At 37.3% G+C, this 15,163-nt stretch overlaps 3 protein-coding genes across 3 annotated transcripts; 2 read left to right on the forward strand and 1 right to left on the reverse strand.

Annotated features, from left to right (window-relative positions):
- Positions 1-5,625: 5,625 nt before the first annotated feature.
- LOC120189990 lies at positions 5,626-9,241 on the forward strand. The gene is made up of 3 exons (XM_039193127.1): positions 5,626-6,831; positions 6,929-7,102; positions 9,007-9,241. Exons 1-2 carry the CDS (start codon positions 5,931-5,933, stop codon positions 7,003-7,005), a joined length of 978 nt encoding a protein of 325 aa, XP_039049058.1. The 5' UTR covers positions 5,626-5,930; the 3' UTR covers positions 7,006-7,102; positions 9,007-9,241.
- On the reverse strand, positions 7,740-8,242 carry LOC120189992 (NAC domain-containing protein 90-like). Its single transcript, XM_039193129.1, has one exon. It carries the CDS (start codon positions 8,181-8,183, stop codon positions 7,761-7,763), a length of 423 nt encoding a protein of 140 aa, XP_039049060.1. The 5' UTR covers positions 8,184-8,242; the 3' UTR covers positions 7,740-7,760.
- Positions 9,242-11,347: 2,106 nt separating the features above from the next.
- Positions 11,348-15,064, forward strand: LOC120189989 (serine/threonine-protein kinase BSK1-like). The gene is made up of 9 exons (XM_039193126.1): positions 11,348-11,851; positions 11,952-12,087; positions 12,409-12,542; positions 12,633-12,738; positions 12,875-12,960; positions 13,390-13,578; positions 13,698-13,880; positions 13,964-14,077; positions 14,546-15,064. The coding sequence occupies exons 1-9, from the start codon at positions 11,495-11,497 to the stop codon at positions 14,792-14,794; spliced, it is 1,554 nt and encodes a 517-aa protein (XP_039049057.1). The 5' UTR covers positions 11,348-11,494; the 3' UTR covers positions 14,795-15,064.
- The last annotated feature ends 99 nt before the right edge of the window (positions 15,065-15,163 follow it).

A 15,163-nucleotide genomic window follows, 5' to 3' on the forward strand; every position in this document is an offset into this window, starting at 1 on the left:
TAAAATGGAGTGACAGAGCGGATGAACAAAACCTTGTTAGAAAGAACAAGAGCAATGTTGAGGGATACAGGCTTATAAAAATTATTATGGGCAGAAGCAGTTAATACCGCCTGTTATTTAGTGAATTAAGCTCGATCAACTGCAATAGAGCTGAAGACACCAATGGATATGTGGACTGGAAAACCAGCTGATTATTCAAACCTCCATGTATTTGGAAGTATAGTGTACATGATGTACAACTCTCAAGAAATTTCAAAGCTGGATCCAAAATCCAAGAAATACAAATTCTTGGGGTATGCTGATGAAGTAAAGGGGTATCTCTTGTGGGATCCCACTGCCCGCAAAGTGATCATCAGTAGGGATGCTATCTTTGTAGAAGATAAGCTACAAAGAAAAGAAGATGATGATAGCGCTGAAATGTCAAAGACTACACAGATACATGTGGAAAAGGAGGTTGAACAAGGAGATTCTTCTGAAGCAGAACCAACACATGATGAACAAGAACCAGAGAGTTCTGAAGCTCCAACAACTCGTCAATCAGATCGTGTGAGAAGACGTCCCAATTGGTACTTAGATTATGTTATAGAAGGTAATATTGCATACTGTCTTTTAACAGATGACGGTGAGCTATCAACATATGAGGAGACAATAAACAACTCAGATGCTTCACTGTGGATGGTGGCGATGCAAGAAGAAATCGAAGCCCTTCATAAAAATAATACATGAGACCTTGTGCCACTACCACAAGGAAGGAAGTCAATTGGTAACAAATAGGTCTTCAAAATCAAGTGAAATGGTGACGATCAAGTTGAGAGGTATCGTGCAAGACTGGTGGTCAAAGGATATGCTCAAAAAGAATGTATTGATTTCAATGAAATATTTTCTCCTGTGGTTCGACTAACAATAATTCGAGTAGTTTTGGTAATGTGTGCTACATTGAACTTACATATAGAGTAGCTAGATGTTAAAACAACTTTTCTTCATGGAAATCTTGAAGAAGAGATTTATATGCTCCAGCCTGAAGGTTTTGAAGAAAAAGAAAATAAGAACTTAGTTTGCAGGTTGAACAAATCTTTATACGGTCTAAAGCAGGCGCCGATGTGTTGGTATAAGAGATTTGATTCTTTCATTATGTGCCTTGGGTACAACAGACTTAATGCAGACCCTTGTGCTTATTTCAAGAGGTCTGGTGATAACGATTTTGTTATATTACTGTTGTATGTGGATGACATGTTGGTTGCAGGACCCAACAAAGATCATATTGAAGAATTAAAGGCACAGTTGGCTAGGGAATTTGAAATGAAGGACTTGGGATCAACAAACAAGATTCTAGGGATGCAAATTGACCGAGACAGAAGTAATATGAAGATTTGACTTTCACAAAAGAATTACTTGAAGAAGATCTTGTCATGATTCAGCATGCAAGATTGTAAGCCAATTTCTACCCCTCTTCCTATTAACTTCAAATTATCCTACAGTATGAGTCCTAGCAGTGAAGAATAGAGGATGGAGATATCTCGAGTACCGTATGCATCGGCAATGGGAAGTTTAATGTTCGCTATGATATGCACAAGACCAAACATTACACAAGCAGTGGGAGTGGTTAGTCGGTACATGGCGAATCTAGACAAAGAGCATTGGAATACAGTAAAGAGGATCCTGAGATACATCAAAGGGACCTCAAATGTTGCATTATGTTACGGAGGATCAAACTTACTAATAAATGAGTATGTAGATTCTGACTATGCAGGGGATTTGGATAAAAGCAAATCTACTACAGGATATGTGTTCAAAATTGCTGGTGGAGTTGTAAGCTGGGTTTCAAAATTGTAGTCAGTTGTGGCTACGTCCACAACATAAGCAGAATATGTAGCAGCTACACATGCCAGTAAAGAAGCAATTTGGTTGAAGATGCTATTGGAGGAGCTTGGACGCAATCAAGAGTATGTCTCTCTGTTTTGTGACAGTTAAAGTGCCTTGTATCTAGCAAGGAATCCAACATTTCATTCAAGGACAAAGCACATACGAGTTCAATACCATTTCATTCGTGAAAATGTGGAAGAAGGGACGGTAGATATGCAGAAGATCCATACCAAAGACAATATAGCAGATTTCATGACGAAGGCGATTAATACCGATAAATTTACCTGGTGTCGATCCTCCTGTGGCTTGTCAGAGACGTAAGCAACATAAATGTATAAGGTAGAAAGAATGGTGTGAAGATATGATTGTTACAATCAAATCTTCAAGTGGGAGATTGTTGAAAAGTCAACATAGAAGTGGCCAAATTGATGGCAAATTTCGATGGAAAGTCTGCACAATAAATGCACCAAAATTAGCTTCAAAACCATCCCAAAACTTTCTAGCTTTCTTCCAATACTAGAGAGAATTTAGAGAGTTTTTTTAGAGTTGTTTTCTCATTTTTATCAAGAGAGAATTATCATTGTTTTCTCCTTGGTAGATCGAGAGAGGTTGTAATTCCTATTTTTCTCATAGTAAAATTCTTCTATCGTTGTCCGTGGTTTTTACCCTATATTATTTAGGGGTTTTCAACGTAAATTTTGTATCTCTTTTATTTTCATTTTTATTTTCTCAAATTATCAATTGCGATTTAGCTCTATCCGATAACCGTCTTCCGCAACACATTGCTGATATCGAAAGTGGCAACGACAAAGCTTTAAGGAGTCTAATAAACACTAGGGTTTCACTGCTTAATACTCTCACCAGGTAGAGATGAAATTACTATTCATTTCCTTCATCGATCATTCGATCGGCTCGATATTATGTTGCCTTATAAATGAAATACGAGATGATAAATCTATATAATTGTGCAAATAATTGGAGCTGCTTCGATTCCCTACATCTTGTCTGAGAAATTTTAGATTCTCCACCGCCACTGACAGCGGATTTCTGGTCAGAACTTAGCTTTCCCGGTAAAAGCAAAGTATGAAGATCATACATGGCCAATACCTAATTGGACATCGGTGGTCCCTTGGTTGGTCTCGATTATCTTGATCTCACAGATAATGCAACAGACGTGACATTAATTGAGATATTCATGAACTGAAACATTTCTATTATGTCCATGTCAATAATTGGAAATTTGATTTGTCTTTCATTACAAAACTTGTTTACATGGCCACGAGAAGACATGTATAATGTCTTGAGGGACCCATCATTTCAAGTTTTGTAGGAATAATGTTGTAGTTGCAGTCATCACTGAAAATTTGTGGCCGACGTTTCGCTTTCACCTCTGTTGGATCAATATGGTATAACTTCCTTCCTCATGTTGTACGACTTTTCGCATCAATAAAACAATCTTTTTTTCATTGACGATAAATAGATGAATTATTAGACTACAAATGGGCAAATAATAAAAGGGAAAAAGGACCGCACCTGAACCTATGTTAAAAATCATATAAACTCTAATTAGGGTGTTTTTGGTTCACGGAATGTAAGGTTATCAGTGAGAATAAAATATTACCGGAGAATATAATTACTGAGAATGTTGTATTTTGTGTTTGGTTCATTCAACAAAAATGTAATATTATCGTGTTTGGTTAAAGGAATAAAAGATTATTAGAATGTATATTTTACCAAATTGTCCTTATTATATATTTATTTTTTTAACAAGTTGAATTCTACTATAATTTTACTATAATTAATTTATATATTTTATTTAAAATTTTTAAATTCATAAAATTTATATATATATATATTTTTTACAAAATTGAAAAGATAAATAGATTTAATAAAATGGTAAAATTTTATTTTAACCCTTGAACTTCATATAAAATTCTAATTATGGACTTTTTATAAATCTAAAATAGTTTAAGTATAAATTTATAATTTAACCTTCGAATAATTTTTTTTATTCAACGACAGAAAAAATATATTTTTGAAGAAAAAAATTTTAAGAGCATTTTAGTCTAAAACTCCGGTAATCTAACAATACCTAAGGGAAGAGGGGTTAATCACATTCCCGGTAATATACCAAAAAAAATCCACTGTTGGGAATAAAAGATTACCGGAGAATAGGATTACCGGCCAATCAAATGGAGAAATGAGGATTACATTCCCCTGATAGTCTCATATTCTATAAACCAAACAACCCCTTAGTGACCAAAGAAGGTGGACCTTACTCACCCAATAAACCAAGCTTTGGGCTTCAATTTTGTCCTTCGGCTGAGAAAGTAGACTTGGTTCAACCCCAATTATTTAATGTTTTATTTTTTCTCTCAAAAGTTATATATTTATGCTCGTTTTATACTTTATATTCGATATTTACTATTATTTATTTTACTAATAATAGTTGTTATGTTTAAATCTAAATTTTTTATTACAAATGTAATGTATTTTCCTACTGAATTCGACATTAATTTTTTTTAAAAAGGGCAAAAACACTGAATTTCCATAAATGGGGTTAAAGCCGTTTAAGGCATGAAATAATTCCAAGTTGAGACAAAGAAAAGTGACAATAATTCAAGTGCTTTAATTCTTTTTAGGCCATATACAGTATAAAAAGGAAAAGGACCACTAAATAGTGCACCCAACATGGTACATAGTAAGCTCAAGGGGGACAGCCAGCTCCTCCCGTGCACGTTGACATCGCTGCAAATTCAAAATAGTTTCCCTCTGATTGTGAGGCTCTAATCCCGGTGGCCCTTATTTCCATTTTCCAAGCTTGAAGAATAAAGGAACATTACATTGGCATATTTCCACTTTGAGTTTGCATCGAACAACATAATCATTCACTTTCATTTGTCGCTATGATATCCAATTATCCTAAATAATTTTCCGAATGAGATAAATTCTGATACCATTTTTTTTTTTTAAAAAAAAAGGAGGAATTGCTGGGCAGTGACCCCTTACAGAAGTACAAGATAGGGAGGAAGGGGGTGTTTTAAAGCATGAAAAGGCTAAAACATCATCGTCAGAGTTTACGAGGGACAAAAGCACTTTCGCTTCCCTTGATTTGTTCACTTAGGTTCTGAAAATGAATGTGATGGCATGCAATGACACGTTAAAAGAACTTATCTTCGGCTAACATATATATAAGGGCACCAGCAAAAAGGATTGGCTTTCATAGGAATTAGGATCATGTAAAAAAGCTTGGGATGAAAATGAGGGTCATGCCCTCCACCCATTTCTTCACTTTTAAGAAATAAACTAAAATAGAGAAGAAAGAGATGGGATAATAACAAGTACGGATGCAAAATTTATATTAGGGTGTGCAAACTTAAAAGGTTTTAATAAAGATTTAGGGGGTGCAGAGTTATAAAATTTTAGGGAATACGAAATTAGATAAGCAATATGAAATATAAAAAAATCTAAAATATGAGAGAATTTAAAAATTTTAAGGAGTACGACCACACCCAACACCCCTTAGGTCCATCTCCGGATAATAAGTTAAAGATTTTGTTGGGGTGTAGTTCCACATCCAGTGGAGTAAATCCCCATGATGGACATGGACTTGATTCCTCATTTTAAATTTTACATGGACATGTATAATTCTATTTCTTTATATGCATAATGTATAATTGAACTAATATGTAAATTTTATAAAATATGAGGATTGAAAGCAGTAGGACCACCGGTGCAAGAATAGGAAAACATCAAAGAGACGTTATGCTTATGCCGCCACTCTTTCCATTTGTATAAAAACCCACTCGACTGCTTTGGTGGTTCCCAGTCCTTTACTTCATTTTGTTTTTCTTCATTGTTCCTACCACACAGTAAAGATGCATCTTAAATGCGCCACAAAATTGGAGAACAATTGGTAACGGCAGCCTCAGCCTCCATTAATCTCCGTTTTCAATTTCTGCTTCCCAAGAGCCGTTGCCGTTACTTGAAGAAAGATTTTATTAGCAAAAAGAAACTGGGACCTCGAAAATCTTCATCGTTATTTTGGGTTCAAGTGATCGGTTTCCATGGGTTGCGTAACCTCGAAACTCGACCAGCTACCGGCGGTCTGTTTGTGCCGCGACCGCTGTAACTTCCTCCAGGACGCTCTCCAGCAAAGCTACGCCCTTGCCGATGCACACATAGCATACATGCAGTCGCTCAAGACTGTGGGCCCTGCTCTCCACCATTTCTTCGATCAATGTCTCAAATCTTCGTCCGGCGATGACTCCGCTTTCTCCACCGAGAAGCCGCCGAAGCTACGTTCGCCGCTGTCCTCGCCTGACCATTCTTTTTCGAGTTCTAACTCAGATTCGCATATTCAATTCGATACTGATTCGGAAGAGGAAGAGTCGGGCGAAGATTTTAGTAAATATATTAACGAAATCCATATAAGCTGTCTTAATCAGGGGTTCTTAACATCATATCCTTTGTCTAATCATGATTATCACGCTAATACGAACCAAAGCAGAGAAATCAATGGCTCGGGCTGGAAAACACCTCCACCTCCGCCTCCGAGGAGCACGGCTTGGGATTACTTGAACTTTTTTGATGAAATTTACGAGAGATACGAGTTGCCTTATTCTACCAAACCAGTGAACGAAGAAGGAGCTGATGATCATCTTGAAGCACAAGTATTAAAGCAAATTCACGGAGATGAGAAATCTACTACAGATTATACTGAAGAAAAAAGAGAAACCCCGAGTGGAGAAGCTGTTCCAGTAAAGAACGGCGATGCAGAGGTTGACAAGGTTCAAAAGAAGGCTGCTATAGATGAACCCAAAAGTCAAAGCGGAAAACAAAGTGTCTCTGAGGTAATCAAAGAATTACAGGTCCTGTTTGAGAAAGCTTCGGAGTCCGGAAATGAAGTTTTGGATATGCTCGACACTAGGAAATTTCATCATCATCACAAAAAGTCTGTTTATCAAGGTATAGTTTTTATCATTTTTCTAAACTGATTGCGGGTGGGTTTGGAATTTCAATTACATATTTTTTTATGGTTTCTTCAATTCAATGGTTCATTTAGGTTCTGCGAAGATATTTCATATGCTTACTTCAAATTCATCGGAAACAGGGACCTCACTGCTAAAAAGAGAATATTGATTCTATGGATAATGATGAGGTTTTGAGTTCACAGAATCTTTCATCTACTCTGAGGAAACTGTGTATGTGGGAGAAGAAGCTCTATGATGAAGTCAAGGTATGGTTCAAGAATCAAGATGCTTTTAAATTTTACTTTATCTTGTCACCTTTTTTCTTTTAGTTTATAATTGTGTTTTGAAAAGATGAATGACTTGATATGTTTTATAGCATATATATATATATATATCAAATGATTAGTATGCATGGTTAGATAATAGTGATAACAAAACTGCTCTCTTTTCACGTAATCTATGAGATTGGTTTGTTTTCTGTCGTATTTTGAGTGGATCTGAAATTAGATTTTGACTTAAATAGTTGAGTTAGTAGTCACCGATCATTTTAAAACGATATTTAATTAGATCATACACCATTTTATCTTATCTATGTTTTACTAGAAAATGTCGGGCTCGAGAGTCGGTTACGATCAAGGAAGGATTAGAACCCTTGAATTACCCTTTCGATACCAATTAATTTATCGGTTGTCTTAATTGCGAAAATTTAAAAATTAAAATTAAAATTTAAAAACTCGACTCAAAATAAAATAAAATTAAAATATTAAAATTAAAATTAAAATTTTAAAAGTAGTAAAATAAATGAAGGACCATAGGAAGGATTTTCCCAAAGTTCAAAATCACTTGGAAATTTCTTTAATCTCACGAACAAAAAGCAAAAATCTGCATTCCTCCTGCTGGCGACCTCCTGTCGAATGACCGCAATCATTTTGATTTCTTGTATACCCGGCACAAGTTGAATTCATGCCTTAAAGTTGGAGTGGAAGCATTAGGCGAAGCTGCTTCTTCAATAGCTTTGTATTCATTCATTTTACACTCGGTTTTTCTACCGTTGGGAGCTCTTCCGTTGTAGAAAACCATGGTTCTTTTAACGTCGATAGGTCGATTGTCCGACGAATAAACACACGTAAGAGATCCAGTTGATTTCCAGTACCCAGTCGTCGTTAGCCGCTTCGGCCTTCCTCCCCGAGCCTCACTCTCTTGCCTCGGAATGAAGAAGAACCATTGCTCGGGGTCCTTATGGCACAGGTAAACTGGTAATTGTGGAAGATCGAAAGGATTGGACTCATAAATGTCGACAATGGGTATAACCCGGTCCATAAGACGGTTCAGATCCTTCCTCTCCATTTCTAGCTTGTGATGAAGATAAAATGAAACCACTCTTCTTCTGTCGGGTAGAACCGAAAACCAGGCGGCCTCTACTCTTGTCAACGACCGCCTCGTTGTGGTCGTGCTGTTAGAACCGAGCCCCGCCAACGTGGCGGCGACGTTCGTTCAGATGATTTGTGATCTCCCCTGGTTTAGAGATTATACTCTCTTTCCAGATTATCTTTAGCCTGCAACTCACGTTCCCTCCAGTAATCATCGTACTCTGCGATGTGAGCCCCCCTTGTCTGGAACTTAAAGTTGGTTTAAATAATAAGCAAAGCACTAATCCCCATTCCCACTCTCATTTTTGAGAGAAAAATAAGCAAACATGTGAGGTTAGTTGAACTGTACGTGCGAGGTGGTGGGTGTGCACGTTCCCGGGAGGTCCACGTTCGTTTGAATTTTTGTTGCACTAGCCAGATTTTTAGGAATTTAATAGAATGGTGGGGTTGAATATGGGGCCTACAAAAATAAAATAATAATAATAATAATAATAAATAATAGTAATAATAAATAAATAAATAATATTTTTTAAATTCGAACAAAAACGAGTATCTACACAACCAAATCGGCTGTTATATGTATGGATAAAAACTTACCTACTGGAAAAAGCCTTAGCCATAGGCTTGAATTGTTTGCAATCAACTCGGTACTGAAGTAAGACTGTTTAGAAACGTACTATTATGATGAGCATGTTGGATTGTTGTCCAATATACTTAAATTTTCCTCCATCTTTAGCCTTATCTGCACAAGGTTGTGTTTTTAAGGATGCCGAGTCTCATTTTGGTTATATATTTTGAAGGCTGAGGAAAAGTTGCGTATAATTCATTCAAAGAAGCATAGCCAGATGAAAAGAATGGATCAGAAGGGTGCTGATGCTCACCGGGTTGACTCCATGCGAACTTCGATTAGGGCCTTATCTACTAAAATGAGAGTTGCAGTTCAAGTTATTGACAATATAGCAATTACCATAAATAAGCTGATGGATGAAGAGTTGTGACCACAGATCAATGAACTGGTTCACAGGTAAATTGTAACTCTAGTAAAATTAGTAAATTACTCTGTTTTTTACATTGTGCAACTCTTAGCGGTATAACAAGTAAGACTTAAAGAGTACGTCAGTGTTCAGCTTTTCAACGTACCAAAGTTGTACAAAAAGGAGAACAATTAGCTTTGGATTGACTTGCATTTACAGTCACTGTAGATATTGCGGATTCTGGTTAGTATTCTGGGAATAAGTTTGCAGTCAACTATAACTAACAGAAAATGGACTGATAATAGATACTTTTGAGTTTGAAGAGAAGCCTTAGATTCTCTTGAGCTTCACATGTTCGTTAGTTGAAAGTCAGGATTAGGGAAATCAATCTCATTGGGGAGAAAATCAAGAAAAGTTCTTGTGATTAGATGATTCTCGGACCTCGGTCTTTCCTTTTCTTTCATTTCTGAAGTGACAATAGATTGTTTGGTTTTCTGAAGTTGGAAAGCTGACTGACTGCATTTAACTTGTTTTAGATTGTTTGGAATGTGGAAGGAAATGCTAGAATGGCATAGCTGCCAGTACCAAAAGGTTGTGGAAGAAAAATGTTTGGATGTCATTACCATGAATGAAAATCTTAAAGACACTCATCTCGAAGTGGCAATGAAACTAAAGCTTGAGCTTCAAAACTGGATTCTTAGCTTCTCTAGTTGGATTGAAGCTCAGAGGGGCTATGTCAAAGCTTTGAATGGTTGGCTACATAGATGTCTCCTATATGAACCGGAGGAAATAGCGGCAGACGGTGTTTCGTCCTTCTCTTCTAGTGAATGCGGAGTACCCCCAGTGTTTGTGATCCTTAACCAGTGGTCGGAAGTCATGGATAGATTGTCGGAGAAAGAGGCGGCTGAAGCTATGCATGGATTTTGGAAGAGCATAAACCAAGTGCTGGAACACCATAATCCTACACTGCAGCAAAGAATTATTGCTGACAAGGAAATGGAAAGAAAACTAAAAGATTTGGAAAAGAGGAGCAAAAGATGCAAGATCGAGTGAAAAAGATGACACTGTGGACAAGAAAAGAAACCGCCGTTGTTCCACCAAGAGATACCAGTGATGCTTCTGCTAGTTTACAGTATGGTCTAAAACAGAATTTCATGGCAATGGAAAAGCTTGCTTCCCAGACCAGGCAAGCTTACGAGGAGCTTTCTCAATGCATTGAAAAGTGCAAGGGGCAGCTTTAAAATTGCTTCCCAGATTTTCATTATGGTTTTGGATAGGGGAGGTAATTATCCACAAGACCCCTGCTGGTGAACATCTCATATATCTATTAAGAATTGTTGGATTGAAAACCTGTTTTAAGCAGCTGATTCTGATTATTAGCCGACTGATTGCGCTTCCATTGCTGAAAGTCAAGGAACCGACTTGTAAAGTCATGGTCAGTTTGCATTTCCCCCCCTCAGTTTGTCTGTCTTTTTTACCAAAAGATAAAGGTACTGAATTTTGGGGTTGAGCATGCAAGATTTGGTTGAAAGAAAAAAGCATCCTTATCATTAGTTCATTACCAGTTGCGTGTTTATCCTTTAAAAAGCTGCTGAAAGAATAAAAGTTCACATTATTCTGAGAAAAGACAGTCTAACATATGATAAAGAAAATATGTTATTGGAAATGTGAATATTTTTTTTAATATTTTTAGTAGAACGCTACTTAAAATGTTATTTTTTTTACCCGAAATATTAATATTCGGTACTACCTAAAATATTATTTTTTTACCCGAAATATTAATATCGTAAATATTTATTTTAGATAACAAAATTAACATTTCTGATATAAAAAATAACATTTCAGATACCAATCTATCTAACACATTTTTTTAACTTTATATTAAACTATGGTATATCAAAACCACCTAAAGGAAAGGGAAGGGAGGAAGCCCAAAATAGAGCGAGCGGGAGAGAGAGATCAGAGACGTTATCAAGTAGTGATTAAAAGGACAAAAGAGACCCTCCCGCCCCTTGAAGCACGTAAAAGGGACAGTTCGAATAGTATTAGTAGAAATAAAACTAATAAAATAATCAGAACACAGTGACAAAGGTTGTTGCAGTGAGGAAGAAACGGGCAGTAGAAAGCAAATGAGAAAGCTGCCGTTGCTTTCTCACTCTTTAGATCCACACGAGCTCCCCGTTTCCCTCTAATCTCCCAAAACCCCTAAGCTTCTTATTCTTCTTCGTTTTATTTAGCAAGCAACAAAGAAGGAGAATAAGAGGAATCCTTGTGGTTATATATTGAACTTTCAAATCAACTCACCCTCTGAGTTATGGGCTGCTGCGAGTCTTCCTTTCTTAGACGACGCGACTCGGACCAAAAAACCAATCACAACTCCAACGCCAACAACAACGGTCTCCCTCAGGCCAGTAACGGTCCTGCCCAACCCTCCCCCGGAACAGATTCACTTGCCGCTGTCGCCGTAGGATTCCTTCGGTTCTCGGAGTTCTCTATTGCTGAGCTTAAGGCTGCTACCAACAACTTCAGCTCCGATTTCATCGTCTCCGAAAGCGGCGAAAAGGCTCCCAATGTGGTCTATAAAGGCCGCCTCCAAAACGACAGTAATCGCCGGTGGATCGCCGTCAAAAAATTCTCCAAGTTAGCCTGGCCCGATCCGAAACAATTCGCCGTACGTTTTTTGTTCTTATTTTTCATCAGCTCATAATTCATATTGTAGGGTTTCATTTCTTCCTTCTTCTTCTTTTTCTTTTTTGGGCCTCTCCTTAAAGGATGAAGCTTGGGGTGTCGGGAAGCTGAGACATAAGAGAGTCGCGAATTTGATTGGCTATTGCTGCGACGGTGACGAGAGATTGCTTGTTGCTGAATACATGCCCAATGATACCCTTGCAAAGCATTTATTTCACTGTATGTTTCCAACTCTAGTTACTATTTTTACTGAACAAATACAAATAAAATTTTATTAAATTTAAGTTGCATTTTTACTTCTTCTGATCTATTGTGTTTGGTTTTTGTTGATTGTTTCATTGAATTTGTTTCCATCTAATTAATTCTCAGTCAGTTAGATCCTGCATAATATTATCTCTACTCCTTTTCTTTTTCAAGTGATGTGAATGCCATCATATTGTTTGGTCATGTTGTCCAGTGGAAACATAATCTTTGGTCTACTCTTTCCTTTTTTGATGTTTTCATTTTTGGGTTTGAGATAACTTCAGTTCTTTTTGACAGGGGAGAACCAGACTATTGAGTGGGCCATGCGATTGCGAGTTGCTTTATATATAGCTGAAGCGTTAGAATATTGTAGTAGTGAAGGTCGTCCACTGTACCATGATCTGAATGCATATAGGGTTCTCTTTGATGAGGTGCGACAACAAATATATTTTTTTCTTGTATTGGTATCAGTTACGATCTTTAATTGAGTGAATCGGTAATCTTGTTATTGGTTTTGGCAGAATGGTGATCCTCGACTTTCATGTTTTGGCTTGATGAAGAACAGTAGGGACGGAAAAAGTTATAGTACCAATCTTGCGTATACACCTCCAGAGTATCTAAGAAACGGTAACACTTTTTGTTGTTTAAGTTTGAAGTTTCTAGGACGGGTAATTTTGCTAGGAATTAGTTGTCTGATAATCATTTCTGATTTTAATGATTGATTCTGATTTGATTGATTAACTTACTAACATCTTTGTTCTAGGAAGGGTCACTCCTGAAAGTGTTATATTCAGCTTTGGAACTGTCCTTTTAGATCTACTCAGCGGAAAGCACATTCCCCCAAGCCATGTAAGTAATTGGTCTATTAGTATTCTTTCTTAGCTTGTAGAGTTGCAATGTACATTTACATATGTAATGAAGTGATTCCATCTTCACAGATGTATACTGTTGTGGTAGTTTAACCTAATGTGGGATGGCCAAGGGAAAATTGAATAGTCATCTAGATAGGGGTCTTATTTGTAAGTGTTTGATTTTTGGGTCCCTAGGATTTCTGGTTTCTAGCGATTGCAAGATTAGAGCTATAGACACATTTAGTTTTTTTTTATATAATACATCATTAACTCTCCGATCTGATGACTTCACCTTTATATTTGAAGATTCATGAGAAATGAAGGATAAAAATATAGTTTCTTTTCACTTGATTTTTCCTGTCTTTATCTCCAACCCCTTTTTGATCCAAAGTTGTAACTTTAGGAGTATTGCTCTATCTGTATGCAGGCCCTTGATATGATACGGGGAAAAAATATTCTTCTTTTAATGGATTCTCATCTAGAGGGAAACTTTTCAACTGAAGAGGCGACAGTGGTCTTTGATCTCGCCTCACGATGTTTGCAATATGAACCAAGGGAGCGGCCTAGTACGAAAGATCTTGTGGATACAGTTTCCCCTTTGCAAAATAAATCTGATGTGAGCTGTCTTTCATACTCCATTCTTTATCCAAATTTCCTCCATTGCATTTGCATTTGAAGTTATGTTCAATGAAATTTGTATTTTGCCAGACTAAGGATCTTGAGTCTCATTTGCAGGTTCCATCTTATGTGATGTTGGGAATTTCCAAGCAGGAGGATGGGCCTCCTCTTCAGCAACCTCCGTCTCCTCCTCTGCAGCCTCTGTCTCCAATGGGCGATGCCTGTTCAAGGATGGATCTGACTGCTATCCATCAAATTTTGGTAATGACACATTACAAAGATGATGAAGGAACAAATGAGGTAATTGGGTTTTAGAAATATCAGTTTGTGAATGCCTATCAATCTTGTGGTGCTAAATCGCATTCGATATGGACTGGTTTCAGCTATCCTTTCAAGAATGGACTCAACAAATGAGAGATATGTTGGAGGCAAGAAAGCATGGAGATGTGGCATTTCGTGACAAAGATTTTAGAACCGCTATAGAATGCTATTCTCAGGTACACATTCCATCTCGTACTGGAAAAAAGAGATGTCATTTATGCACAACAACTATATGGTCCTCAAAGTGCCTAGGACCTACTGATCTAATTCATCAACTTAATGGTGATTCTGGTATTTTATCAGCTGTACCTTGAGGATTTTTGGCTCAATAGATTAATGAGGCTTTTGATACTAAGCCAAGCAATTAAATATAGTAAGCAAATTGGAAATCTGAGATTCTTACTTTTTCACATGTTCATGCGTTGGAACACTTTGGCAGCTCAAGAACTCTAGGTGCCTATTTTTAATGTTTTATATATCGAATGTGGTCCCGGGGAACCAAGTGGTGCAATTCTTCATAGAGGATCCAAACACAGGTTAAGATGGATAGAATTCTGCATACAGATAATCAACCAAGGGAGTAAAAAAGAAGTTTTGTGTTTTTATGCATTAATGGCTGAATAATCATCCCAATTTATTTGCAGTTCATAGATGTTGGAACCATGGTTTCTCCAACTGTGTATGCACGGAGAAGTCTATGCCATCTTCTCTGTGATCAGCCAGATGCTGCTCTCCGAGATGCAATGCAAGCACAATGTGTCTACCCAGACTGGTCGACAGCATTTTACATGCAAGCTGTTGCCCTTGCCAAGCTAGAAATGCACAAGGATGCGGCTGACATGTTGAATGAAGCTGCTGCTCTAGAAGAGAAAAGGCAACGGGGCAGGAAATGATCTTGAGAAGTCTAAGTTGTGGAGCTGTAAAATTCGTTTGTAATGGGGCTGAAATCAGCTCTTATGATGGTTGTTGTAACCAAACATGTGAAATTCATGTATAGTAGAAAGTCGAAATTGTGATCTCCGTCCAAATGTGGCATGTTCTATTTATCCAGGGAGGGAGGAGAGGCACTTGTATTTCCCACTGGTACTTCCATTTGGCAATGTCATCACCTCTTTCTTTTCTTTTGCTGCTATCTTAATGAAATAATCAATTTTGCTTGCTCATCAGTCATCATAGTCTCTTTTTGCCCAGGTGGAAATGTTGCCTAGAAAAACACTAAAAACAAGCAACCTAACCCTCAAATCAACCTCTAGTCAGGCACC

The sequence above is a fragment of the Hibiscus syriacus genome, unplaced genomic scaffold (genome assembly GCF_006381635.1).
Source record: "Hibiscus syriacus cultivar Baekdansim isolate YM2019G1 unplaced genomic scaffold, ASM638163v2 tig00116962_pilon, whole genome shotgun sequence".
Lineage (NCBI taxonomy): Eukaryota > Viridiplantae > Streptophyta > Magnoliopsida > Malvales > Malvaceae > Hibiscus > Hibiscus syriacus.